Source organism: Trachinotus anak, unplaced genomic scaffold (assembly GCF_046630095.1).
Source record: "Trachinotus anak isolate AG129_WGS33_773 ecotype Australia unplaced genomic scaffold, CSIRO_AGI_Tana_v1 ptg000024l, whole genome shotgun sequence".
NCBI lineage: Eukaryota > Metazoa > Chordata > Actinopteri > Carangiformes > Carangidae > Trachinotus > Trachinotus anak.
This window is the reverse complement of record NW_027273875.1, coordinates 11036635-11063856: the sequence shown is the minus strand read 5'-3', so window position 1 is coordinate 11063856 and position 27222 is coordinate 11036635. Positions and strand designations below refer to the sequence as shown.

The following is a 27222-nucleotide window of genomic DNA, read 5'->3' as shown; positions in this document are numbered from 1 at the left end:
ACATCAGGGGGAAAACTGAATGAAGTGAAGTGATTTATAAATATTAAATTGAATGATAATGACATTCAATTTCAATTGTCAAATAAATTTTTCATTCATTTATTCAAAATGTCATTTGACCTGAATCAACAGTTCAATACGTGCATTACGAATTCAAATGGATGCAATGCAAATACGATCAGACATTAATTTCTCTCCTCCAGCCTCCACCTCAGATGCCCAGCTCTACTCTACTTCCTCACTTCCAATATCAAATAATTGGGAAAGACAAACCATCAGAAGTATGGCGTCTACTCCTCATAGAACCTCCATTATAGTAATGTCCTTGGGCTTAGCACCCCATCCCAAAGGTCAGAGGGGTCTCCATTTCACCACTCTAATAATGGAAAGTGCCTCAGAGCCCAGCCAGACCCCCAGGTTTAGGCTGCTTAGCAATGGGCCACTGGGAATATTGTGAGGAAGAGTGATACATGCACATATGTGTGTGTTTGTGTATGTACATAAAAGCTGGGACAGATATGGGAATAATTCATTGGCAGTTAATGGGATTTCAGTAGGAGCTTGTGTTGTTGACAGTTTACTGTAGCCACCCACCTCAGTGTGAATTATTAAACAGCTGTGAATTCCTATTAGTGGATGTGACAATGGGATCAGTGCAGACAAAAACGTACTGTAGACTCACTGACAGCACCCACACACATAACAGAAACCTGAGAAACAGCTTTCATAATCACAAAAAAAAAAAAATAGACACACAATCACACTCACATTTTATTGTGTTCAACCAAATTTGATTATTACTCACACAAGTTTTATGAATTACAGAAGTGAAATAGGTCTTAACAAGATTTAAAGAAAAGGCTTTCACAGCCGGACTACCTACATACACAGAGAGAGAGAGAGAGAGAGAGAGAGAGAGAGAGAGAGAGAGAGAGAGACAAAACACATATAACCAACAACACTAAGGAAAAAGCACTCCCCAAGTCGCAGGGAGCTCTAATTTAATTTCCCAGTGTTTGCTTTGAGATGAGACAAGGTCATTTGCATTTCCGCTAGAGTATTTCTTCTAAGCTGATGTTCAACCCACCAGTAGAGCAGAGACACACACAGGACAAGGGAAAGCTTGGGCTTAAATAAAAAAGGCATTGTTTTGGTCTGTGAGCGTCTGCTGTGACTGTTCGAGGTTGTCTACATCTTTGTCTGTCTCATTATTCCAGATGCACAAGGTTACAGTGGCTGCCTACCGGGTGTCAATGTGCGTTTGTAGCACAGTTTTACTATCTGCGTTCTGTGTTCCGCATGAACATGTGCATCGTGGACAAGACTATTAAAAGCCAAGGTGCGCCCTCAACCAAGCTGTCTGTCAGCTTGATTGGCTGGCTGTTTGTAATCGATGGAGCCTGGCCCACAGGCCAGCCACCTAAATCCATACAGGCGGCTGGGAAAGATGAGATGGCAGTGGGAACATAGGCTGCAAGACTGCAACTGTCACACACATATATATACACACACACACACACATGCAAACACACGCAAACCCCCATTCCTTGTTTAAATGGCTCCCCACTGTTTAAGACCCCATCAATCAGTTAGTGAGCGTGTGGCATTTTGACTTAAACAGTGCATGGATAATGGGCTTGGCAGGCACCATACAGATAGTGGGACAGCAGTCCAAGTAGCAGGCAGAGAAGGGTGGGGGGGGTCATTAATCCAGGGGCGTGCCGTCATGCCGTGACACAGCCAACAGGCTGCAGCTGGATTGAAGTGCATCTGGAGCACCATCCACTCCCCTCCATCACTGACCCAACCCTCTTTGGAGCAATGGTCTGGCCTGGGCTGGTGCAGCTGACTGCCAAGGCAGATGGTACATTGGGCGGGTGCAGGCTGGGCATGAGATGTGCATGGGCAGTGATGTGGGTGATGAAAGCACACAGACATGCTTTGGCTTGCACTGGGTGCGCTGGTCATATTTACTTAGTGAAGGAGTGTAATGTGGGAATCGTGGTTGTGCATTTTGGGTGACTTTATATGGCTAGACATTTCGGGGATGTGGGAATTGGTAGCTTGTACAGACTTTCTGCATAAACCTGGGAACAGACTGCATAATATCGACCTGAAAATGGCATGATCCAACAGATGAAACTTTCCATTGAGCATTACTATTTGTCCTTTAATCCTCTGTAGTGTGTCATGGACAACGAATTCTGCGAGTAGAGAGCCTCATGAGGTCCACGGACTGGCATATTGTAGTATGTCTGGTTTGACCTTTGGTTTGATCTTCAGTGTGGTCTGTGATGCTTTGGACACTGTGGTTTCCTAACAGCTCAGAACAGGGCCACCATATCATGAGACACCTCAGAGCAGGCACAGATTGGTATACTAGTCTGTCCACACCTTTTAAAGGGAGGCTGTATAACTTTTGAAACAACAAACACCTCTTTCTCACTTCTACAAATAAAATGTTGAGTTCATAAGCAATAAAACGCTCTCTTACTCAGTTCAGTACCCTCAGAGGTTTTGCTGCTACAACCTCACTTGGTCTGGTATGACCAGTAGCTCTTTGCGACAAACTTCAGCAACATTAGCAAACTTAAAGTTAGATATGTCTGTGCTGCTGATATTACTGACTAAGTTACCGTCTTTATAACATTTGAATGGTGTTATCACAAAGGGAAAACAGGAAGTAAACACACTGAACCTCACAAGGACACTCTGGCGACTCTAGAGCCACAGCGGCCACTGTTCAACAAAGCTTATATGCTTCGAATGATGCATGTCACACTGTAAAGTTTGAGCTCAGTTGGTTTAACTCACACAGAAGAATCCATCCGGACAATTATGGGCTGGTCATTCGCAGTGACCGGCTTTACAGATGGTTTTATGGTGATATTTAATTCACATTCATCACGCTCCGCTGTCCAGATCTCTGAGTGCAGGTCTGCATATTCAGTTTGTTTATGCTGTTCAATCAGTGACGGGGCTGACACGGTCTTTCACCTCTGATGAATCAGTCCTGCTGCACCTCTGCCTGCTTCTGCTCCTGCAAAATTACACCGTCATTACAGACTAAACACACACTCAGTGGTTTCCAAACTCAGACATCAATAAACTAATCACACACCCAGTACAAGCCAAACGCCACGTCAATGTGCCAGAATCGCAAATGTCAATGCTAATGAATGCAAATGTATTCAGTGTAAACCTACACACACCAGTTGAAATGTTGGAGGGCAGAAAGGTGGAACAGTGAGCAGAGAGATGTACTTGTCCCACAACCAGATGGTTCACATTCAGTTTGACCATCATCCTCGCTGCTGTACTGTCCTTGAGAAAGACTCCATGCTGCTTTCCTGCAGCTCAGCCTGACCTCTGACTTCCCTGCGGATGTGGGAATTCAAAAAAATGAGAACTTCTCTTTTGGGTTAATGGTATTGTTTTGACTCACTAGCAGATTTTGTGTTGTCTTTTCTAATTATACGGATTCTTTTCTGCACATGCACAGTCTCAGCACATCACCTCTCATTAGCCAAGATGGGCACCAAATTGAGCCGCTTAATTATCCCAAAACACTGTGAGGAGAAAATTGCTAACGACAGGGAATGCAATCTACATTACAATAGAGCATGAGCACAAGTGGCTGAGTGTGACTTTGTGTGTATGTATATATATTTATCTGTGTATGTTTAGCTGAAGCCTATTCTTCTGAATACACAGTGTTGAGCATAATGAGTACAATCTGAACTACATATGGCTGTATTCTTTTAAACAGCACACAGCTTCGTTTTAATTAACCCATAAAATTAGAGGAACAGGAGGCCACAGTTTGTGTGGGCGTGCTGGACCAGCACTATGAAAGGGAAAGCTTATCGTGGTCTCATTGCTGGGACCTGAAGTGTGGAAGTAGACATCTGATAGGCTGCCTGCTCTCCCCGAAGTCTGGGCTGTATTGTATCAGCTCAGAGGGGGATTGTGGGGGAGAGACAGAGATGGTCTCATAGCTGCTTTTTAGTGCATGCTAATGGCTAATTAGGCATTTCATGACTAAAGCTGCATGGTTATTCTCATTACATGCTACTCAGTACTCCCAGAGTGCTGTAGCATTATGCTGAGAATGGGAGGCCTGCCTTGGTTTTCTGTGCAGTAAATTCTTTGTTTCTGTGTATTTTTTGTGACCTAAACACAAACCGTAAGAGCTGGTTATTCATAGCTGTGGGATTTAATGGTAGGATAATAGCAACACCCCCATCTCACTCTCCGTAGATGTTCTCTTGACTGCTCTGAGTCTCTTTCCCTGACATGATAGAGGCTCTATATGCTTCTGTCAGCTTAAGTCCTCACTCAGGCTCTTGGTAATTAAAATGGTGTCTGTCAAACACTCTCCAAATTAGACATAGCACCATTACATTTAAAAGGACAGTGTGTGCGTGTGTGTGTGTCTGTTTTTTTCTGCTGTTGCTTAGCGATAAAGCTGTTAACAGAGTAGCCAGTGAAGATGTTAACCAGTCTTTGAGCTGTGTGATGAACGGCCCAGTTATCATGATAATTTCACCTTAGGGAACCTAGCACCCTGTTCATGTGAGGAGGGGATCCTTGTGTGTGTGTGTGTGAGTGTGTGTGTGTGTGTGTGTGTTTGTGTGGGGGGGGGTTAGAGCTTCACAAGGGCCTGTAATAATAGAAACTGCATCATCCTTGCTTCTCTTTGTCTTGGGTTTTTCCAGACATGTATGAGATGCTTTTGGGATGAGGGAATGTTTGTACACAGTGAAGAGGTGAGTGCTGATTTAAGGCTGTAAAAACAAGGCCTGTACCTTGTTATTAAAGCATTAACAGTCAGTGTTGCACCTGGCTTTGTCTCCAGCCTATTCATCCTCCCACAGACAGCGTGACAACCAAGTGGCCTTGCTACTCCCTTTGGTCGAGTGTAGCTGCAGCTCCAAAATAAAGCAGAGTATTTAAAAGCCTCCCGATGAATAAATCTGATGTAGATTGTCAGTTCTTTCACCCATTGTACCAAGAAAGTCGAGAGACTGATTGAATGGCGATGAAATTGTGCTTGCTTGGATTTACAAGATTTTTGAAATCCTAGATACATGCATTTAAAAGCTGCTTTGCATCACAACTTGGAACATATAATTTATTTGCCACATTTTCAAGCTGATGAGCGTTTCTGTGCTGCTTGGTGATAGTCAGATGGGGATACTTGATTGAGCACTGTGTGTACACTCGTAAAAACACATGTGAACCAGCTTCTGGGGAAGATAACAGCTCTGTTTACGCAGCCTTGCTTGCTTCACCGTTCTGTAGTGATAACACTTATTAGTCGCTCACAAGTGGGTGAGCACGTCACCGTGTCAGTTGAATGGCCAGCACCAGCGGCCAACAGTGGAAATCTGCACTCAACCACAAAAATACAAACCAACTGCACTACAATTTTGACCAACTGAAAGCTTGGAAGATAAACAGGATTCAGCTATGACATACTGAGCGTTGAAGGTGGAGGGCTGAGCATGATATTCTGCAGCCAGGCGGATGTGTTTGATGGCCACCCACCCACCCACCCAGTTCACCTCTGTGACCTCAGATCCCAGGGCGATGATGATGAGTTCCTCTCCTCCCCTTGATAAATTGCTCAGTGGGCCGTCCTGGACAAGAGGAGGTGGGAACCACAGAAGATGTATCCTTCTCTACACCTGCAAGTGCAACTGAATCTTGTGCTTCATGATGGCGGAGGTTCATCCTGGAGAGTTTAATCCAGATTTTTATTAATGTCTTGTGGAAACACTCCTGAAACTAAAACACAGACGACCACAAGAAGACAGTGTGACACACCTGTTCATATAATAAACTCAGTCATGCACAAGCACTGGTTTTCCAGCCGATCTTCCATTCCTAGTATCTCTTAAAGTCATTTTATCTGCTTTGATTGTACTCTGAAAACTTTTTCTTGCGATGAGGACACCTGGCACATTGTTGTCATGATTACCCAGCATTACACACTCCCATCCTCTCACAGTGAGTCCAGTCCACCCGTCAGTGTGTTGTGACAGCTGTGATTGAAGGACAATCAACATGTCTGTGTGTCTGTTTGTCAGGGGAAATGTTCAAATTGAGCTTTGAAAGCACACAGAGCAAACCATAGGGGCGCAACCAATCACAGGACGTTGGTGTTTTGCAGTTAAACTGGGCCCACTTGTGTGTGTTTGTGTGTTGACATGCAACACAATAAAAGATTCATGATGCCATTAAGTTCTGTGAAACACTTGGGAGGAATAAGCAAACTGTCAGCAGAACTGCAGTTCAGGATGATAGTGAATCTTCTAAATTGTCTAAATTCAACTCTGTGGCCTGTAAATAACAATAATAATAGTCATGTGCAATCACTTATTCTCGCCTTTACTTCTGAATGAGCATTTCCTGAGCTGCCATTATTTCTGGCGGCTTTCTCTTGTGTCTTTCAGGCTGTCATTTTTGCCATGATGGATGCTCAGGGGATGGAAACAATAAGTATGTATGATTAAGCCCCAGAGTCACGCCTGAATGAACAGAGGTCGCCCTTTGACCCTGACCGCTGACACCCTGTGTGTGTGTGTGTGTGTGTGTGTGTGTGTGACAGAGAGAAAGAAAGACAGGGGACGAAGCATCAAATAAAGGAGAGTGAGGCAGATTGTTGTTACCAAGAGTCTGTTCCCAAGAAGGACCAAATGTCATGCAGCCTGTGTCTGTGTGTGTGTGTGTGTCTGTGTGTGTGTGTGTGTGTGTGTGTGTGTGTGTGTGTGTGAGGAGCTCTGACTGCTTTCATGAAGGCTGCTGTAACCAAGGAAGTGCTTTCACCACATTAGCGCTCCTCTCCCTCGTGTCTCGGTGGTCTTCTTGATTACCTCTCTGGTCATCCTTGCTACCTAAGCCTTCATTTACAGATCTGAAAGCATGTGATCGATTGAGGGAGAGACGGACGCCATGTATTAGCGTTTAGAGGCTGAAGCAAGATTTCTGATCGGCTCCTTAGATTAAAGAAAAGATGTGAATGATTAAAGAGCTGAGTCTTGCTTTGAGAATGATACTTCTGAAGTCCAATGAGGAGCAAGGGTGAGGGCAAGGCTGAGAGGAGCTGCTGAAGTCCCTCATTCCTCAATTTGCATGGGCAGCATTTCAAGATGTGTATGTGTGTGTGTGTGTGTGTGTGTACCTGTGTGTCATACTCATATTTGGCAGAGGAGGGAACAGGGATGCTCATTAAAGATGTAAGAGATGAAAGAGTGAAGATTTGAAAAGACTGGACTCAGTCTAGAAGAGACTTGTTTATGACATGATGAGAACAGAAACTGAAATCAGCTCCATGATCCTGATAAATCATTTCAGTGCTCCATGTTAAATATGGATGTATAAAGTTGTGAAGGAGGAGGGTCTGCTGGTTCTGGAAGTGCCCCCCCCACCCCCCACTCTGTTTTCCTCATTCAGTTTTTTCTTTAAACAATGTCCTGGAGGGTCAGAGTGGGAATAAAAATCAGTGCGGGACAGCCCACTTCACAATACATGATCAATACATGAACTAGGAGCGCCTGCGCGTGAATTATATTTATATCAGTCTGTAATGTCGTGTGTCTATAGCTGGGTGTCCATTGCAGTTTTGTACAAAATAGAAGCGATTTTTTTTAGAAAAGTCAACAAAACACATTTGTGAGTGGAGTAATGTTATGCAAATAACGCTGGGTTTTCTCCTCTCACAATATCATCCAATTAAAGGTGCTAATGGATTTCCAGTAGTCTGCCTCTCAGTTGGAACTGGCTCCCTCGACCCTGATTCAGCAGGTGCCATGACTTAAATGCGAAAAAAGTGTTTCCATTTTAATTTGGCAAAATATTGCTTCGTCGGAATTTGTCTGAAAAGCCACCTCATGCAGGCATCTTCTCTCGCATCATCTTTTTTCTTTTGAGTTTGCAATTTTAAAGTGTGCATTAAGCAGGTTAATGGGAAGGCAGCTTATGTCATACACAGTTCAACTACAGATTCAGTGATGATTTTATTATTTTAGTTGGTAAAGAAAAGGGTATCAGAAGTAGCTACATTCTTACAAATGACCACATAAACTCTATACCTGCAGGTTAGTACTCAGAGAGAGAGATTAGAAATCAGTACAGCAGTAAAAACAGCAGCAGACATATTTGAACTTCAGTAGCTTTCTCTTCCTTCACTGGATGTTTCTGAATAAAACATCCAGTGATCTGAGCTGATCACACAGACTCCTTTAATTAGTTAATCAGAATATCTGATGAAACCAGAGCAGAAAATGAAGCTATACAACATTATCCTGCTAAATAAACTCAGACAAGCTTCCTGTTGTCTTCTGCCTTTAAACCATGACTGGTTTATACTGGACTTACTGGGAGCTGTGGTCTGAAGCCACTCTGCTCCTCCTGTGTGTTGTCTGCGGAGTTGCTGCTGCTAGATGCACAACTATTTGAGGCAATTTGAATTTTCCTGCATTTTAACTTCTGAGCTTTTCAGCCAGACCTTTAAGTTTTTTTTTAAACTTTGTTTTTTTCTTGTAAAGTGAGTCAGCAACAGTCCACTGCTGCCTCAGCACATAGACAATGATAAAGATACCTACACATAAACAGTAAGTGTGTGGACGCAGCTGCAGGAGAGGGGGTCAGACGTGGGGGAAATGACGGCCACATAGGAGGGCAGCGCAGCCTGGGCCCATCGCCTCAACACAGCCACATCTCTCTCTCCCTCTCGCATGCTCTCTGTCTCTCTCTCGATGTTTAATTTTTTTCACATTGATCCCCATTTGTGTCGCGGCCATCTGGATAATGTAACAACCCTAAAGATTTATATGTAATGACCACCAGCTTTAATTATTCTGACTTTGGTTTGTCGGACGTGTTTCCATACTAAGTAAAATTTGGATATTGGTAGTCATCTGTTAACCAACTAGTCATTCTCCTATTCCTTCATTCAGCTAGTAAAACAGTAAGAGGAAGAGCAGAGGAAGAGGAGGGAGACTAATGAAAAGATAAAGAAAGGAAAAGCAGTGCCAGAGGAAAGAAGCCTGTCTTATCTAAAAGGCTCATCTGTGGCCGGCTGCCGTGGTGCTCCATCTCTTGTAATGAACTTGATCCCACAGATCTGCTGATCAAATCATCTCAAGCCAGCAGCACTCCAATTTGAGAGACCAGCCAACAGTGGAGGATGCGGCCGCTGCAACTGACACGTCCCCCTCACGAAGGAGGGCAGCTCGCAAAATATCATTTGTCGAGAATTAAGACGGAACCCTTTTGTTCAGTTGATTTCTACACCTCTGAACAGCGGTTTCATGCAGCTGAGAAATGTGATAAAACAGACTGGAGTTGGAATCATGTACACACACACACACACACACACACACACACTGAAAAGCATGGTCTGTTCATTCTGTTGGAAATCCACAACAACCAAAACACTCTACTCCTAATAAGATGCATTCAACCAAAGATGAGCTTATGAGAGGAACACTGAGACACACACACACACACACACACACACACACATACACACACAAAGCTGTTAGGATCCTTGGGCAGTCTTGGAGACATCTGCTGAAATGTGACTGAGTGGAAACATCCAATCTTCTTTAAAACTCATCTCTAGTGAGTGTGTGTGTCTGAAATAAAGTACGTCTGCGCTGAAGTTGTTTAGATGGCTGTTAAGATACCTGCTCCCCAGCTCTATTTGGCTTTACCTTACATGGCACACACTCACAAACACCTGCGCCCCACTACAGCGTGTCATGGTAGTGACAGACACATTCTTCATGTACAGTAGGAGTCCTGTCTGCTGTGTAACCCCTGCTGTGCCTCGTCTCTACCTCAACTCCCGCTCTCATTCATGACCAACACACACGCACACACACACACACACACACAAACACTTTGCACACACACACATGAACACTTCGCACACACCAGGCCACTGAGGTGAGGGCTGAAGGTAATGGTTTCCATTTTTTCCTTAATGCCAGTGGGTCAGGGAGCAATGGCAGGGCAGAGCTTCATTACAGCAGCCCAGCAGGGCCCCGTGTCTCCTGTAGGGATTCATTATGTTGCTGCCCCCCCATCATCCCCCACCCAGCCACATCCTGCAGTCTTCATAAAGGTTTCTATATATTGCCTGATAATGATCCTCAATGTTTGTATAGCATCCGTGCTGTGGTGCTGCATCCTCCTCCTCACGCTCTACCTCGGCTGTATTTATGGACACGTCTCTTTCCACGAGGATAAGTTGCATTTGCTGGCACTAAAAGCTAAATCTAACTTAACTTTTAAACAGGAACACACAACAGAGCACATGATATTTTACAGCATTTGCAAACTGCAGGAGTGGATAGTGCCGTATAATTTGACTCAGTAAGTCTGTGCACACCGCTGAGTCCAGGGCCAATATCTGATTGTGCTTTTCACTGTGAAAACGGCCACAATTCAGTTCCACAGCAGGCGCAGCACCTTCTGAACCCTCACAGACAAAGCAAATGAACGGTTTTCTCTATTACTGCTCTAGATGGTTCTGTAGTACAAATATTTATGAGCTTTTACAGCACTGAAAAGGCTCATAAAAATCAGAAGTACTGAAAACAAATTTTGCCAACACACCAGCTCAGTTCTTTCAGATTTAGTTGAAATTATATTAAATATAATTTTATCTGTGTATCATTTACTCTGCAAACTGCAGGTGATCGCTCTTTGGACTCGCCTTTCTCTTTCCTAATCCAACACTAGTGTACACACACACACACACTGATGGATGGGAGCTGATATATAGTTACTGTGCTCAGGTGCAGGGCTCCTGATCTTCTTTTGTCTACAGCAGCCATGTACTCACCACATTCACACTGATCCACGTTCTCTCCTCCACTGCCTCATAAACCACGTGCAGCCAAGGCGACACTTTTTAAAAGTGCCTATAGATGCAAAATAAAATTTACACAACAAAGGTGAATTCATGTTGCAGAGCTTTTCACATCTTCTCCCTTGAGTTACAGGGCTGTCTAAGTGCTGAGTGAGCTGTATAACCCCAGGACCAAGGAAACCCATTCAAAATACACACTGCAATTTGAAAAATGTGTGCCATTCAATTGGAAAATAAGTACCCTGTTCTTAGCCCACCTCATGAATTCATGCATTTTGCACTTTTCATTATACCTGTGGTTTTCTGCAGGAGGTTATGAGTTCTACAGTCTATTCTATCAAATAGCTGGTGTAGTTTCTGTGTTTATGTATGAATGTAAATTTATTCAACAAAATTCACTATATCTTCTGTGCTGTTCTCACGCATGTGTTTAGCAGGGGCTGGTTTATAATCTTCTGAATGGTGTGCCAGACTGAGGCACAGTTTGAAAAAATGAGTAAATGTAAAATATTATTTAACTTCTTGTTTAATAATATTCTAATGGGAAATAATATCAATAAGAAGCTGCTGGTTGTAAATCCAAACAGCTACAGCCATGGATGGCAGAGAACTGTACTCTCTCTTGTCCACGTTAACCTGCAGGTGTTGCCGCTCTGTTCAGCTGTTAATGACAGCTGGGTGATGCTTTCACTGCATATGTCAGTGAGTGAATTTACAGTATATGTACATGTATGTCCCTGATGATGCATTCATGCAAACATATGTTTTCCTGAAATGAACCTTGTGAGTACAAATGAAGTTGAACTAGTTCCTCATTAAGTAGCTGCCATCTACTTTGCATAATGCCTAGTGTACAACGCATGAAAACAAAGCTTATTTCACATTCATTTCTCCTGACTGACTCTATGGCGCACAGATGTGAACTGAGATGCCACAGCACAGCTGGATATACAATGCACCTACCTGTGTCACCGGGTTGTTCTGACTTTCACGGCTGACATTCCTTGTTGGACCCGAGGCAGCTACTGAACCCAGGAGACGTCTAGCTTAAGGGCTTAGCCTCAGGGGCCAAAGGCTGTCAACACAATCATGGGGTTAATGTCAGACACACAGTTGTGTATACAGACACAGACACACACACACACATATATATACACAAGCATCACCTTTAGAAGCCGTCCGCAGGCAGCACAGGGACAGACCCTGAGATAAGCCATTGTTTGTTCACCGAGTGTTTCCTCACACTGCGTGTCCTCGTCAGAGTGGGAGCAGGTTTTCACAGTTGATTGATGTCTTCAATCTAATCTCCACTTTCTTTCTTGTATTATTATTATTTATTTTCCTATCCAAACCTATGAGGTACTTTGTCTCCCATGCTAATTCAATCAGCGAGGTGGGATGGATGGATTGAGCAACAGATTAGCTTTAGTTAGGTTGTACTCTGACACAGCCCCATGTGTGCTGCGGGTTGCCTCGTAAGGAATAAGGAAGCCAAGGACAAGAAATTTGTCTGGGGTGTAAATTAATTTGCAACATAAAAAAATAGATGGTGATATGGAACTGAAAGTAATTAAAATGATAGATTGGATGCAGCATGCGAGATTCACGTGTCATTGCTACAGGGCTCCCAGGACGGAGGTTCACAGCGATAAGCATGAGTTGAGATGGCTCAGCATGCACTGGGAGCTGAGAGACACACACTTGAAGTGTCTCTGTTTGGAGGCTTGAACTGACTCCACGCTCTGCTGTGCATCTTTTTTTTCCTTCTTTCAATCTTTTGCTTCTTTCTTGTGCTTTTGTTTCTTCTTTTATCCTCAGTCAGTCAAATTGGCATACATTGTTCTCTTGTTGAAAAATTCAGCAGCAATATCTCTTTTGTTTCTGAGGACATTTCACTGACCTCACTGTCATCAGCTCTGTGTTGACTGTTTCTCGGTAGAAAGTAGTTTGTGCACAGCAAGTGTATTTTAGGGGTAAATGAGATCATTTGTAAGTTGGATGAAGCAACCCTTTTAAAGAAATGGCTTGAGATTTTGAGAAATATGCTTACTTGCTTTCTTGCTGAGATTTCAATGAGGAGATTTAAACCACTCTCGTATCTGTACTCTAAATATTAAGATAAAGCCAGTTAGCTTAGCTTTGCATAAAGACTGGACTTAGGGGGGAATCAGAAATACCCACAAATTCAATGGCGTGACTGTCTGCAGTGCCACTGGGGCACTGCACTGAGGCCCAGTAGCCGTCAAGGGCCCTGCAAAGTCATAGTCAAGTCACTTATTATTATCTTATTAAAGTGTTCCTAAACTGCAAGTTTTATTAAAAATGAATATTATTTCTACCCACAACTTATTTAATTTGGTTACTTTCTTCTCAGAAGTTGCCATGTAAGGCTTGCTGGGAAATCTTAATTCGACCATTTCGCTTGCTTCTTGTCATTTCTGATAACTTGTGTGAGTGGACGTGAGTTTTTTCCTCAACCTTTCAGCAAGAAGCAAGTTCTTCAGAAAATGGACGATTCAGTTAGCAGCATAGTCTTTAGAAAGCCCAAAAACAAAAGCGGCACTCAGAAGAGGAAGGACAGAAGGGAGCAGGATGAGTTGACGAAACTGACCAAGACATTTTCACTCACCATGCTTCAAGTTCAGAGAATGCTAGCAATGTTGACGTGCAGCAGGAGGCCAACGTTAGCTGGACTGGTTATACTCTCCATAGAGACCAAGGGGCCATTCTCAATAATGTTACATACACATTAGTGAGCTTCAGATGTGTTGGTTACAAGATTTTGTTGCCTATTGACAGAGCCAGGCTGTTTCCCCCTTTCCAGCCTTTATGCTAAGCTAAGCTAACCAGCGGCTGGCTCCAGATTTATATTTAACAGACGGACATTGGAGTGGTATTGATCTTCTCATCTATATCTCAGCAAGAAAGCAAATAGAAATGTAAAAGTACTCCTTTAAATTGATCTCTAATCTTTATCATCTTTGTTTGCTGACCATATTCACAACATGTTCTCATACTTTAACTGCGTCTTCTCTCTGTGTCTGATTTGTGTTCATCTGTGTGATTCTCTTGTTGCTGCTGTGCCACTCACGTAATCTTTACAGCTTTACTTAATCATCTCATGTAATCTCCAAGATACACGGCGCTTGTACAAGTTAATGAAAACATTAAGAGTATATGAAACTAAACAAAACATTTACGTGTCCAAATGCATTTTAGATTGGGGGGGTTTAACTACCTATGCAGTCGTCTGCTTGAGCTGAGGTCAGCCCGAATGAGTCAGTGAAAAACAGACCTATTACTGTGCTCTGATTGACCAGTCCACAGGCAGACCAGCTCACTCTAAAGATAGCAGAAGCTATTTTATTGCCCTGCTAATCTCTCCCAACTCCCTCTATTTTATTTCCTCACTTCTCTCTCTTCTTTGCTCTCCCACTCCATGATCTCTTTTTGTGCAGCTCTTAAGGTCAACAGGTTCTTGCCTCCATTGACAGTGGTGAACCATTTCCACTGAATTAATTCCCCCGGGGTTTCAAACCAGTTTTGTAGATATTCTGAGCACGTGCTCTTGGTTTGTCTCACCTCTCTGTGGCAAGAAGCAACCTCGACCCAGCAAAAATGATTTTCTCCCATTTGTATGATTAATGCTTTCATTGAAAAGAAGCCGCGATTGTTCATCACAGACTACTGATTGTCAGATCTCTTCGTTTACTCACCTGAAACTCTGTCACTTTCAGTTTTAACAGCTTTTCTTCTTTTGTTCCGTCCCTGTCCAGTTGGTCCATCATCCTCTCTCTTAAAAAATCAAATCTAAAATCAAAAACACATCAGCAATTAGAGGTGCTTCGCTAAACCTTTGAAAACTTATTTCTTCATGTCTCCAAACTGTTTTCCCACTGCCCTCTTTTCTCTCTGCCTTAATCTTATACAGAAACATTTATTAGGGAGTCCTGTTTTAGTTGCTGTTGTGAACGTGATCACCTTCGGCCAAATGTTTCGAGAAATGTAGGTAGTCGGAGGAACGTCATTAGCATAATTTCCCAGAGGCGCACTGAGCTTAATTATCAACATGGCTGTGTGCAGGCTGGAGCACAGCTCATCACATTAGGATGGAGTTCCTGCTGCTTATGCCCGTGCTCCGCCAGGTCCCAGCTGACTACCAGGAGATTCATTGCTGGCACAGTTCAACTCCCGACAGCTCAGAAACTTTCGTCTTCCCCCTCTACGATTCCTCACCGTGAGATTCAGAGGCGTTGAAATAATGGAGAAAACTCAAGATACGTAACAGTGGAGACTCTGTTTTTGTCTATGTGCGGTGCTGTATGTTGTTTTAACCTGTTTTCTATCAAAAAAAGAAAGAGCAGCCCATTATCTGTGGTTTTCCCAGGGATGCTCACACATTCCTCCGCCAATCCTTTATCTTCATCTGTGGTTTCTCCTTAATGCACTGTCACATCCGTGTTTTGGACATCCCTCTGTTTCCTCCTCCACTGCCAGACTGTAGCTCGAGGTAAAAGTGTGTGTTCACGCTGTGTGAGAGAAACAGAAATTATCCAGTCCCATCTCCATTCGCCTGTAGATAGCAGGGGAAATGGAAATACTTCTTATAGGCGGCCAGTGAAAAGGCAATCTCCTAGAGACACATCACCTTTATTATGCTTTCATTATGGGTAACACACACACACACACACACACACACACACACACACACGGTGATTAAATTATGCAGTTAAGTCCATAATCTTTATAATCTGGACCATTACATATGTATGTGTGTATGCATAATTGTGTGTGACTATGTATATACAACATTGAAGAAAATGTATGTGGGTCAGAGTCACTGTTTACTGCCCCAGGCTGTTGATGTAAATAAGCACCTCATTTATATCAGTTTGCCTGATCACATCTGGGTTATTATCACCTACACGGGACAGAGACCAGCTCACCTGTTCTATTCCTGGAAAAATGCTTACTTATGGAAAAAGAAAATGGGAGACAAGATGATGAAGAATATGGCCAAGGCAGACACCACAGACGCAGTAGTTCTGATGTATAGCTTTGGGCTTGTTTCTTTAATTAAGCAATACTTCTCAGCTTTTTCCAGCATATGTTTCCTGTCACTGCGTTTCATCAATGACAAACGTGGCCAGCAACTCAAACAAATGAGTGCCGTGTTGGCAAATCAAGATTTATTAGATGCATTTTGTTGTTGTTGTTCTGTATTCCTCACTTTACCTGGAAGAAGGCGGTCATTAGCCTTGGCAGAGGAGAAAAATATGTGTTTTTCCCCCACCGGCTTGTGTGTGGATGTCATTGCTATGCGAGGTAATGTGACATCAAACAGGTTTGCGGTTATGTAAGGCCACAGTCTAATGTGTGTGCTCTTTCATGTGTCTTTGAAGTGAATAGTAGCAGCAGATAATGTCCCTGTTTGGACAGCAGCCAGATAAGAAGTTTCTTTCAGGAGTGAGAGTAAACAGTGGGTGCTGGAGCCACAGAGGATACAAGAAACACCCAAAGGTCCAGTGTGGTTGTGTGCCTCTTCTTTTAATGTTTTTGTACTTACACGTCTGACTGCTCTCATCCCGGTGGAGCCGGTGGTCTCTACCTGACTGTCTGTCTGCCTTGTAGGTCAGAGAAGATAAGCAGGGCATTAGTCTATTCTAATATATTCCAGCTTCCTCTTGCTGGCTGCAAGGCTCGAATCTTTATTCTATAACTTGTCCTGTCTTATTTTTCAATGTCAGTGTCTTCCTCTCACTGATTTCTCATTATTAAACACTTTAAAGTGCCTGTCCTCTAAAGAAGAGCACATAAAGATAACATGTGAGTAAACTAAGCTACTGTTTGACTGTAAAGCTTCCCAGTGATCTTAAAGTTAAACAGTAGTGTATTGTTTAGACTGTGACTCACTCTGCCTTAGTTCAAGGCAACTGGCGAACTGGCATCTCTGACTGTTACATTTAGTTTATTCATTATATTTTATGTAACTCTTTATATTTTGTGTAACTCTATGTCAGAGGGAGCAAACAGAAAAACCTGAACTAAAGAGCACTGCATCCCCAGTAGGAGAGCCACCCATTTGCTGCTGAATTTAATTCAACCCTTCCCATTGCTAACAGAGTTATGACAGTCAGCACAGGGCAGCAAAGGAGATTGAGCCAAAGCAGAGGTCTTGGTATCGTAATGAAAGGGCCTTGAAGCCTCACAGAATTGAATTTTTTATTAGTAATATCTTGGGAAGAATAAAATTGAAGAATACGACATTAGATACAAGGTGTATGAATGTCTGGGACTACACTGTATTGGATTTCTGACATTTTCTGACAAGAGTAGATTTCAGACTTAACCAGACTGCTACAACTGAACTCAGGCATTTACACTGATATACGACATAAGTAATCCTGTGATTTGTGTGTTTCTAGGTTTGTGTCAGTGATTTCTATGTAAGAGGTCTCTGATGAAATTGATTCGGTGTCACGCTTGGACGGCAGGTTATCACACACCTTCCTGCCCCACAAACCCATTCAATCTCTCTCTCTCATTGTCAGAGCTGTGAACCTGTTTCTCCGGGAGCAGCTTTCCATTTCTCGCTACAGCACCGAGAAAGAGATTCAAGGTTAATTTAGTTGGTAGAAGCTGCACTGAATCTTTGCTAGTACAATGCTTTCTCCTCTGTTTTATTTAATTTTGCTTCTCTCCTTTTCCACCCTTGTTGTGAATACACACACACACACATACACACAAAAGATGGAAAAAAGAGAGAAGCAAGCATACAAAGGTATTTGCCATCCATTAGTGTACATAAAGGGCTCTGCAGCCTTGCAGCTACCTATGAAAAGTCTGACTTTTGTTTTTCCAAATCAATATTTTCCTCCCTCAGTCTGAAGTCAGTGTGCACGTCAAAGCTGCTGAAGTGTGCATTCAAACAAGTTTTCAGTCAGAAGAAATACACTGTGAAACCCAAGGACATTTTTCAAGATTAACTTTAAGTACATGAAAGGGAAAAATTATGAATGAAAAATGAGTTGACGAAACTCAAAATAATGCAGAGCAGCTATTGGTGAGAACCCCCATTACTCCTTATGAGCACAATTTTAGATTCACGTTCTCTTAGAGTGAAATGTGACAACAAATAGAGAACAGAGTTGACGAGTCAGTTTTAATATCTGAGACATTTCTGCACTCAGCAGCACTCATCTGATTTCCGTCGGCACACTCTCTCCAAACCTCTTCACGTTTAGTCATCTCTGTGGAGAAAGGTCTGGCTGAGCTACGCTTTCCTTCCTGTCTAGAGTTCTTACAAATGCAGGTGGTTGATTGGGAGGTTAGTAAACTGACTGCTGCTTTGGTCTATAAGGAAGTAAATAATGGAGGCTCTTGTAGCTTTTTACTGCCTGGTGGCTACTGTGTGGACAGCTCCTTAAAACCCCTGTAACTGCCTTTAAATGAGGAACTCAAATCTATCTGAGTTCACCAGTGCCGTACATTTGTTTTATGTTGTTTTTTGTTGTCCATATCCATAATAAGAAATTGTCTGGATGTTTTGCTTTCATGTGATGTCAGCAGCCCTTGCCTCCCAGTGCTGACATGGTCACCCCTTTATTATTTTAGCCGGTGACATCAACAACACAGAGGCATTCAGGTCGCCAAATTAAGTGGAAGCTCACATGCACGGTGCTCTCCTTGTTGCACAATAAATAGTTTCAGACCTTTTTCAGTCTCTGTATGTGGCACCTTGGTGTCATGTCAGCCTCTTTCATCACACCATCCTATCCTCATAGGATTAGAGACACCGGCCGTGTAAGACCCAGTTGAAATTAAGCCTGTCCAGCCTGCTGTGGAAACTAGAATCCTGTTTCATGGAGTTTGCAGTACATGTACAGTAGTCAGACATTAGGCCTGCACCGATTTAGCGCGACATTACTATAACATTGTTGCACTCATGATAGACAGTAAAAAGGATCTGAATAGATGCAGCAGAACCAGAAAAACATTTCTCTTTTATGCCACACACTTCTCGTGGCACCTACATTTCCCAGAATGCAACTCGATGGCTGACAGCTTGGTCGGAGGAAAAATGGGGGAGGAACTTGGAGGAAAAATGGGGGGAGTGGCCCTTTAAGACATAAACATAAACATAAACTTTGGTTTCGTTTCATACCTCTCAGATTTGAAGGATAAAATCGATCCATTTCGAGTTAGCCTCTGATGGGAGGTAGATTTTACAGCTTTTCGACAGTTCATCTCTAATTAAAGGCTCGCACAGATCCAGACAGCCTGAGCTGCAGCTTATCTGATCCAGACAACCGCCCTGCATACCCTCCTGGCCTGCACTCACTCTGCTTACCTGACACTTGTTCGAGACTGCTGTCTGGATTAAATTTCTGTATTGACTATTTGGGGGTTATGCTGTGTTATTCATCATTTATTCATTCTAGGTTTGTGTCCAAGTTTACTTTAAATGCCATCATTTCAGCAGAGGAGGGGAGCGGCCTCAGGTTGTGAGCGTGTGTCTGCGTCTTTGTGTTTCTTCCACAAAAGCCATGGATAGTTTGATAAAGAAGGTCATTAAAGTGTCATTAGGCAGTGAGCTTAGAGGCACTGCACCCCTGCAGATAAAACACAGGGCCACTTTGTGAGCTGGGAGGGATGGGCACAGGGTTGGGATATGCAAGGCTGAGATGCAGACCCTCAGTAAACTCCTTAGAGAGTGACTACAGCAGACTAGACAGATCACACTGGAAAGATACCTCTCCTTGACTCATTCACACAGCCCCCCCCCCTCCCACCTAAGAGTCATTCCCTAAGCCCCCAGTGTGCAACCAGAGCATCACTGGAAGCTTCCTACCTCTTCATCCTTGTTCTACAAGCACAGTCCTTCACTACCCACACAAGCCATCGATTCACTCATGCACCTATTTCATTGTAGCTCTCATGTGAGCGCTGTTTCCCACTGACGATGAAGCTGCTGCCCTTGAACGTAGGAAAACCAACATCTCCTGAAATCAATGCAGCATAATAACAAGTTCAAGCTTTTCCGGTGACCCCAGTTCTCCAAAGTTAAAACACCTATGACACCTGGCATTGTAATGGAAATCCATCCAGCACTCAGTATAAATAAGAGCAGCATTGATAGCCTGTAGCGTAGTCGATAACTGCTTGGCAGCACTGGCTGGGAGACTTGACTCAATTTGTAAAAGTGAGCTGCTCTCTGGCTGCATGGCCGCTGAGGGTAGTGTCTGAGACAGCTGATTCCACACGAGTGCAGGGCGAGCTTCTTTTTCCAAAAAAATGTTTTGAAATGAGGAGTGCAAATGGATATAAAGAGACATGAATCATTTTGCTTTGGAAGGTTCTGTCAATTACAGGTCATCAGTGGCTTTGTTGTTCAATACATTAAAAGCTCTGTTCTGCCACTATTGGACTTATAAAACTGTCTAGGTCATAATTTATTTTTCTATATATAACACAAGGCAACAAATCATAAGCCTGAGTGCAAGTGGAGGTACTTTAGCAGTGATGAAGTATCTAAATTACACACTTGACTTGACTGTTTCCATTTTTGCAAAACCTCTACTGCCACCAAGTGGCTCTCGACTGGCACATCAGAGCAGTATACACACCTAACCATTAGGAGGTTAAAGGGTCAGCTGCGTCAAATTATGAAAAAGAAATAAGCAAAAAACACATTTTCTTACTCACATCTAGTAAAAACTAGCTGTGCAGATGAGTTTAGGTTTTATTTATTTGGTAAAAAAAGGTACTTCCAATTAAAACTGTTCACAGTGTGGCCTGATGATTATCCTGAATGACAGGGACACTATTTTTTTTAATGCTGTGAACTCGACACCTGAAATCCTATTCACCTCCATTGTAGTGTAGGCAAAAAGTGTAGCTGTGTAGGCAACATCTTTTTCATCTTGTGTTTAGTGTTAAATCCTTGCTCCAACAGCCTATATGAAAACACTGTACACTGGCTAATATACTTTGTCTTGTATCTTCTCTGCAGTGTTCATCATGGCTGCTGGACTGCTGGTCTACCCCTTCGGCCTGAACTCCTCACTCGTCAGGTCCTTCTGCGGGGACTCAGACATCTACTACGCTGGCGAGTGCCAGATCGGCTGGGGCTACATGCTGGCTATTGTCGGAGTCATGCTCACTGTCTTCTTGCCCTTTTTTGCCAAATATGCACCGAAGGAGCAGCTGTCCCCCACCCCTTTGCCAACGCTGTTATAGTGCATTTAAATGAAGTCTTGTTTTTTCCCTCCTGACCTGGGCTTGATGTCATGGAGAGACACCTGGATCCCATTTTTTAGAGGCGATGCTGTTTGGGAAGCTGACACTCAGTGATAACTGATGCTGACACTGAACAACAAACACTGTCTTCCTACATCATTATGTAATTAATTCAAATTCCGTTCACTTAAATGGAAAGTCTTATGTTACAATAAACTGTGGTTATATGTTTTACCCGCAAATCTATCACGACTTTTCCACCGTTTGATTTATCTGTTTTATTCATGTCAGCTCTGGGGATCAGTCGGAAGATGGAAGGAGCAGTAACCCCATTTCACGCAATTAAAGAAAATTTCCACAAACATAACAAGCACTTGCTTAAAATGTGTTTTTTTTCTCCTTCCTTTCTTTTGTGGAAACAAGTCAACATACAGAACGCAACATTCCTTAACAGACTGGAAGTTGTTTGAGAGACAGTGGAAGCATGAGATTATGTGGCAGTTATGACTCGACCAGTCTAGTAATGTTTCAGTAACATTTGACTCTTTTATGCCGTCTGAACTGTACATATAATTTAGATTTAACAGAGCTGATGTTTGAGTTTTGAATATAACAACATTGAAAAGAGAGGTTTGCTCTTCAGACTTTTTCTGCCTCCCAGTGTTGTGATCAGCCAGTGAACCGGTGGGAGTGAAGAAGACGTTTTCACTTTCAGCGACAGCGGTTTAAGTAACTGTCATAAAGAAGAGGACAATGAACGCAGCATCAGACCTGCCGAGAGGATAAATGGAAATCTCTTCTCATAACAATGAAGTGAATCATGATAATGTGTAGTGGTTTCAGAGCAGTGTTGTCAAAAGTCTTATGTTGGGATACTGCATCCTTTTGTTAACCTTATCCTTAGACTTGTTTGTGAAATGTGACTCCCTTGTTAAACATTTTTTTTCTGTCTGCAAAACACAATACTAAACACTCTAATTCAGGAAAAAAAAGACTGCAAAAGGCAGGGAGATGTAGGAATTTTGTCAGAAATGCATGATGAGATGGGCTTTGTTAATGGTAGAACAATTGATCTAGATTTTAAATGTGATCTGACCAACTTGTGCCTTTTAACATAACCAAGACAAGTGTTTAATACAATTTTCAGGTTATCATCTTTTTCTGCTGAAAAACTGTGGATCCTGTTGTGTGAAGTGATTTATTATTTTCATTTTTTCCCCCCCAATATTCTCAGTGGTAAAGTGTTACTCGTGTACTTGATGGAGTATGATCTCATTAACTTGAGAAAAAGTTCTGGAGGCAAGAAAAAAAAAGATGTCTTCTAATCCTCGGAGGTAATGAGAGAGAGAGAGAGAAAAAAAGGAAAGCATAGCACTTGTGTTCAATTATGCCCTGAGATATTTTTGCCAATTATCTAGAGGAGTTAAATCACTTGAATCGCTGTATTAAAAGGTTGTGACATGCAGCTAACAGATTAATTCCTGGAATCCTTGTCTTACGTGGTTCAGAATTTCAGTGGAAGAGGAAGGAGCTGTACAAATTGAACTTTGCCCTTTGTTATCTGCGCTGAGCTGACACATTACTCACAAGATGTGTAAAACATTGCTTCAAATAATTAGCTCCTCGAATAAGCAAATGTGTTGGTGTGTTTTCGTCAAACCACTTCTCCTTTTAAGCGCTGGCACGATTCCTGTCATGTTCCAAGGACAAAATGTCTACTTCTCCACTTACTGTCCCCTGTACACTGCCAATTTCATCAAGCTGGACTCCCTTTTCTAGTGGGTGTTTATGTGCGTATTAGTGTTTAATAATGGGTTGGTGTCTGCTAATGGGTTAAACTTTAAATATTCCCAAAATTTGGGTTCCCATAATGACATATCCTGACATTTAGAAAATTGCTGTCATTATGTTGCCATATTTGAAAGAAGGTCAGGAGAGAAATGTTGGTATTGTATTGGACCTCATACTGTGCTTGACTGTGGGAATGACTGGCGTGACTGCACTGGACTTGTTCCCCTATTTGTTGAACCATTGTGTGTAAAGTCTCAGCACTGGTGAAACTGTTTTGGTAGAGTAGATTATTGTTTTTTCCATTGTGATGTTTGACTGTAAATAAACTAACTGTACTTGATATCACATGTTATTCTTAACTGCCCCGTTTTTCAAAGATATATTTTGAGATATTACCTCATCGTGTTTGCTTTACCTGACTTAACCTCTAAACAATGTTTGCTGTTCTGTGAATTTTCTTTGTAATAAAAAATATTTCAGAACTTACAAAAGGAGGAGCTTTACTTTCCATTAAAGGTTTGGTTAAACGAATCAACTATTTTTTACTGTTTCACAATTAAATACAAAAACATCTACACCAGAACATGCAAGTCAATTCAACTGCTTAAGTACAAATGCATTTTGTTTACATACAGCAAACTAACAGCTACATTGGTCCTTACAAGTCAAAAACTTAAATAACACCTGAAACATGCTTATTCAAACCAATGGCACTTTTACCTATAACAAGAGTTAAATATGAATACATAGAAGGAAGCTTGGCTCTCTTGGACTGTCATCAAATTCTTTCTTCCTATCAGTGTTAAACTGCTGAAGATACCTACTCACACTCAGACTTCACTGAGTGATTTGACCAGCACCCTCATTTCTGCATCGCATGCTTTGACAGCCTCGTGGGCATTCCTCAGCTCTGAGGGCAGGCCAGGCCTGACGGACACACACATAAGGACATCTCTGCCCCGGTCATAGTTACCCACACAGCGATGAATTTGACCACGGATGAGACGGGGCAGTTCCTGCTCCTGTTGGACAAGAGGCAGATATTAAAGTTTAACTCGAGTAAGATTGCAGTGCCAGTTTTTGTATTGTTAATACTTTCATTATTTCTAAAAAACAGATTTACTTGTATAGTCTGTGTGTGTATGCGCACTTTGTTTTACACACACACACACACACACACACACGTAAAAGTTAATGTGAGCAAACTGAAACTGTTAAACTCTTCTCTGATAATCTCAGGAAACATTCATTGGAATTTTCTTCTTAAAAGGAGACATTTTTTACTCACATTTTCATAGAAGACACACTGCACAGCCTCCTTGCCGTCTCTCATGAGGAAGGTCTTGGCTCCATGGTGACCCACTGTAACTGCAGAGTCTAGAGTAGCTGAGGGAAAAGTACGGCCTGTCACATTAATCACATTTAAAAAGGCTAAAGAGTGCATAACAAAAACAGCAGCAACTTCTACTGACCAAATATCTCAAATAAATATGGGACTTTGTCTTTAAACTGGCTCCAGTGTCTCATGCCATCAATAACAGCAGTCAGGATCCTCAGTGAGTTCTCAGGGGCTGGCTTCATTGGAAATATTTGCTGCTGATCACAAAAAAGTTACACTGATCACTAACAATATCATGAAACATTAATGGCAAAGTTTAAAATCTATGTATATTATTATATATTTTCCACATTTATTTCTACCTGACTTTGAGTTGGTCGTGCAGTCTGAGGTTGATTTGAGTTTCTTTTCCCCTCAAAAGGGGACCTCTGTGGCCCAAAGCTGTCGGTAAATTTCCAGGAGTTGTTTTGTGGCTGCACAGCACGAGCAGAGGGCGTGTTGGTAGGTGGGACAGGAGGAGGCAGAGGTCTACACTGCTGAGGATACTGATGTGTGGGATTGGGAGGTCTGCAACCTAAGTGCTGACCTTTCTGAGACAACCCAGTATGGGTTGTTGGCTTTGTTTGTGCGATATCACTGCTGGAAAGAGCTTGACATTTGTTTTCTCTGGAATCCTGTTGTTTGACCGGGTAACTGGACTGTCCCGTCTTAGAGCTGAAATGAAAATAAATCTCCTGTTTTGACATATTGTGATCTGAAATCAAAAGCAAACACCAGGCACATGTTGCGCTGTCTTTTTAAACTTTCTCTGGTGTCTTAAACATCTTGTGGGTCTGACATTTTGGATTTTTGTTATTATTGCATTATAACAAATGGGTCAAACACCTGACTGCCAGACCTTGTGCTTCCAGTTTTGTATGGATGTGGCATAGGTGCATAGGTTCTTGTTGTAGGGGTAGGTCCAGGAGCAGGTCTGCTGTTTTCACACTGCCAGGGCTGAGCAGATTGTGGGACACCCTGTCTGTTCCACTGGTGGCTTTGTGAGGCACCAGACAACAGACCTGAGGCCTGGTAACATCCATAAGAACCTGAAGAAAAGTACATTTGCAGAGGAAAATAGGTATTGCAAGGTATTGTTCAAGAGCACTTGTCATTTATTTAAAGTTAATGTATATTTTCTTTGGGTGTACTGCCACCTAGTGCCTGAGATACAGTAGAAACTTTAAGAGCCTTACCTGGTGTGCTGTGAGATGTAGCTGTGCTGGTGCTTTCCATGTATTCACTGTGGGAAAAAAATTCATTCACAGAAGGAGCAGATGTCAAAGGAACCCTGTTTCTTTTGTTCTGGTTGAAGAGCGGCACAGAGAGGCAACCTGATGGAAACATCAGAAGAAACACAACTGAACATTTCACATAACACATAACACTATACTATAGGTGCACCACACCACAATTTATTTTCTATTTCACAAGACACTAATTGAACCTGTCATGAAACAAAGCCACCCATTAACATGAGGAAATGAATACACTCTTTTACAAACCTGCTGTTGGCCTGGCTGGCTGGTTTTCCTGTCTCCTCATTGTGGTTGCTAGAAAAAGAAGTTCATTCAGCTAACTGTTAGCAACATGAAGAGATGCACCAGACAAAAAAAGGGGAAAGGAAATTATACCCGATGCCCTGGTTAGTGTTTCTAGGTTAACTCAGTTGTAAAGACTTTACCAGTTAAACCAGCTGATATATTGATTTTGCGTCTTGCCAGTTTAGCAAGTTAAGTAGCTAAGTTAGTTTAGCCAAAAAGCTAAACTTTCAAGCAGCTTGTCTTGCAAGTTAGAAACTCCCTATATTACAGCTTTAACATACAGCTACCAATGGTAATCTTTCCTTAAACCACACCCAACCAATTTGTTTACCATTAACACTGTATATTACGGAAGTTGCTGAGGCTTTAGTGTCCGGGACAGTCAGCAAAGGTTAACAACAACAGAACAGCGATGTTTCTCTTTCAGTCCAGCACCTTGGAAAGAGACCCGCGCCAGAAGTAACGGATGTTGCCTTCACGTTCCCCTATAAAGCTCGGAGATCCCAGACACATCTTAGAGAGATTCAAATGCTTTCGGGAAACAAAAATAACAAAATATTTTCTGTGGCTGACAGCGCATGCTTGTTGCAGAATAAAGGATAAAGTATGTGAGGGAATGATGATTCTATATGTATCATATTTTATGTATATTTATTGTGTAATCACCTCCATAGTTTGATGGCATGACTTCAGTATTGCAAGATATTAATATAATGCAATATTTGACCAATATGCGAAATAAAAAAACATAATAATGGACAAACATATCCTTTCCAACAGATTAGGGTAGTTTATTGCCAGCAGTAAGAAAAAGTATGTGAACCCTTTGGAATCAACTGGTTTTCTGAATACATGTGTCATAAAATATAATGTGGTGTTCATCTAAATCAGGAGTACAGACAAACGCTAATAACAAACAAATAGTTATCTTTCATGTCCTTGATGAACTCATTAAAGATACAGTGCAAAAAATAAGTGAAGCCTTGATCGAATCACGAACCGTGGTGTCCATGGGAGACAGAACGCTTTGCTCAGTGCAGCCTCGCACCATGAACTGTGTATGGCAGACTCATGAACAGAGATGTCAACCAGCTCCACTGATTCCTTTGAGCCTGAGTTTCTCTGGGAGATTAGCCACAGAACTAAATCATCTCCGTTTATAGACAGTTTGTCTGACCGTGGCCTGATCTAAACTCTTTGAGATTACTTTATAACCCTTTCAGCTTCATGCAATTCAGCTATTTGTGATCATAAGTCTTCTGAGATCATACATAAAGCTAAAGGAAGGTTTAAGCGATAGCACACTGTAACTGTAGCTGTAAGATCTGGTTAATTCTGCACAATGTGCATAAATAAAAGATTTCAGTATTAGTATTTTTTACATC

General features: G+C 42.2%; 2 protein-coding genes across 6 annotated transcripts in view; one reads left to right on the top strand and one right to left on the bottom strand.

Moving 5' to 3' along the window:
* The window catches only part of LOC139607694 (LHFPL tetraspan subfamily member 7 protein), a 95195-nt gene extending 71915 nt beyond the window's left edge, over window positions 1-23280 (top strand). The window contains exon 3 of the mRNA XM_071460803.1: window positions 20898-23280. Coding sequence (XP_071316904.1) covers window positions 20898-21124 — 227 coding nt within the window. The 3' untranslated portion in view covers window positions 21125-23280. The remainder of the gene's footprint in view (window positions 1-20897) is intronic.
* Window positions 23281-23414: 134 nt separating this feature from the next.
* Window positions 23415-26308, bottom strand: LOC139607693 (spermatogenesis-associated protein 22). 5 transcript variants are annotated; one of them, XM_071460797.1, is made up of 8 exons: window positions 26169-26308; window positions 25799-25846; window positions 25490-25627; window positions 25153-25342; window positions 24617-24968; window positions 24388-24511; window positions 24204-24301; window positions 23415-23937 (listed from the first exon to the last, which is right to left on the bottom strand). In XM_071460797.1, the coding sequence occupies exons 2-8, from the start codon at window positions 25836-25838 to the stop codon at window positions 23746-23748; spliced, it is 1134 nt and encodes a 377-aa protein (XP_071316898.1). In that variant the 5' UTR covers window positions 25839-25846; window positions 26169-26308; the 3' UTR covers window positions 23415-23745. The 5 variants fall into 5 exon arrangements, with proteins under 5 accessions (XP_071316898.1, XP_071316900.1, XP_071316902.1 ...); XM_071460799.1 differs by having other exon boundaries at window positions 24388-24508; XM_071460801.1 differs by having other exon boundaries at window positions 25140-25342; window positions 26169-26277.
* Between the last annotated feature and the right edge of the window lie 914 nt (window positions 26309-27222).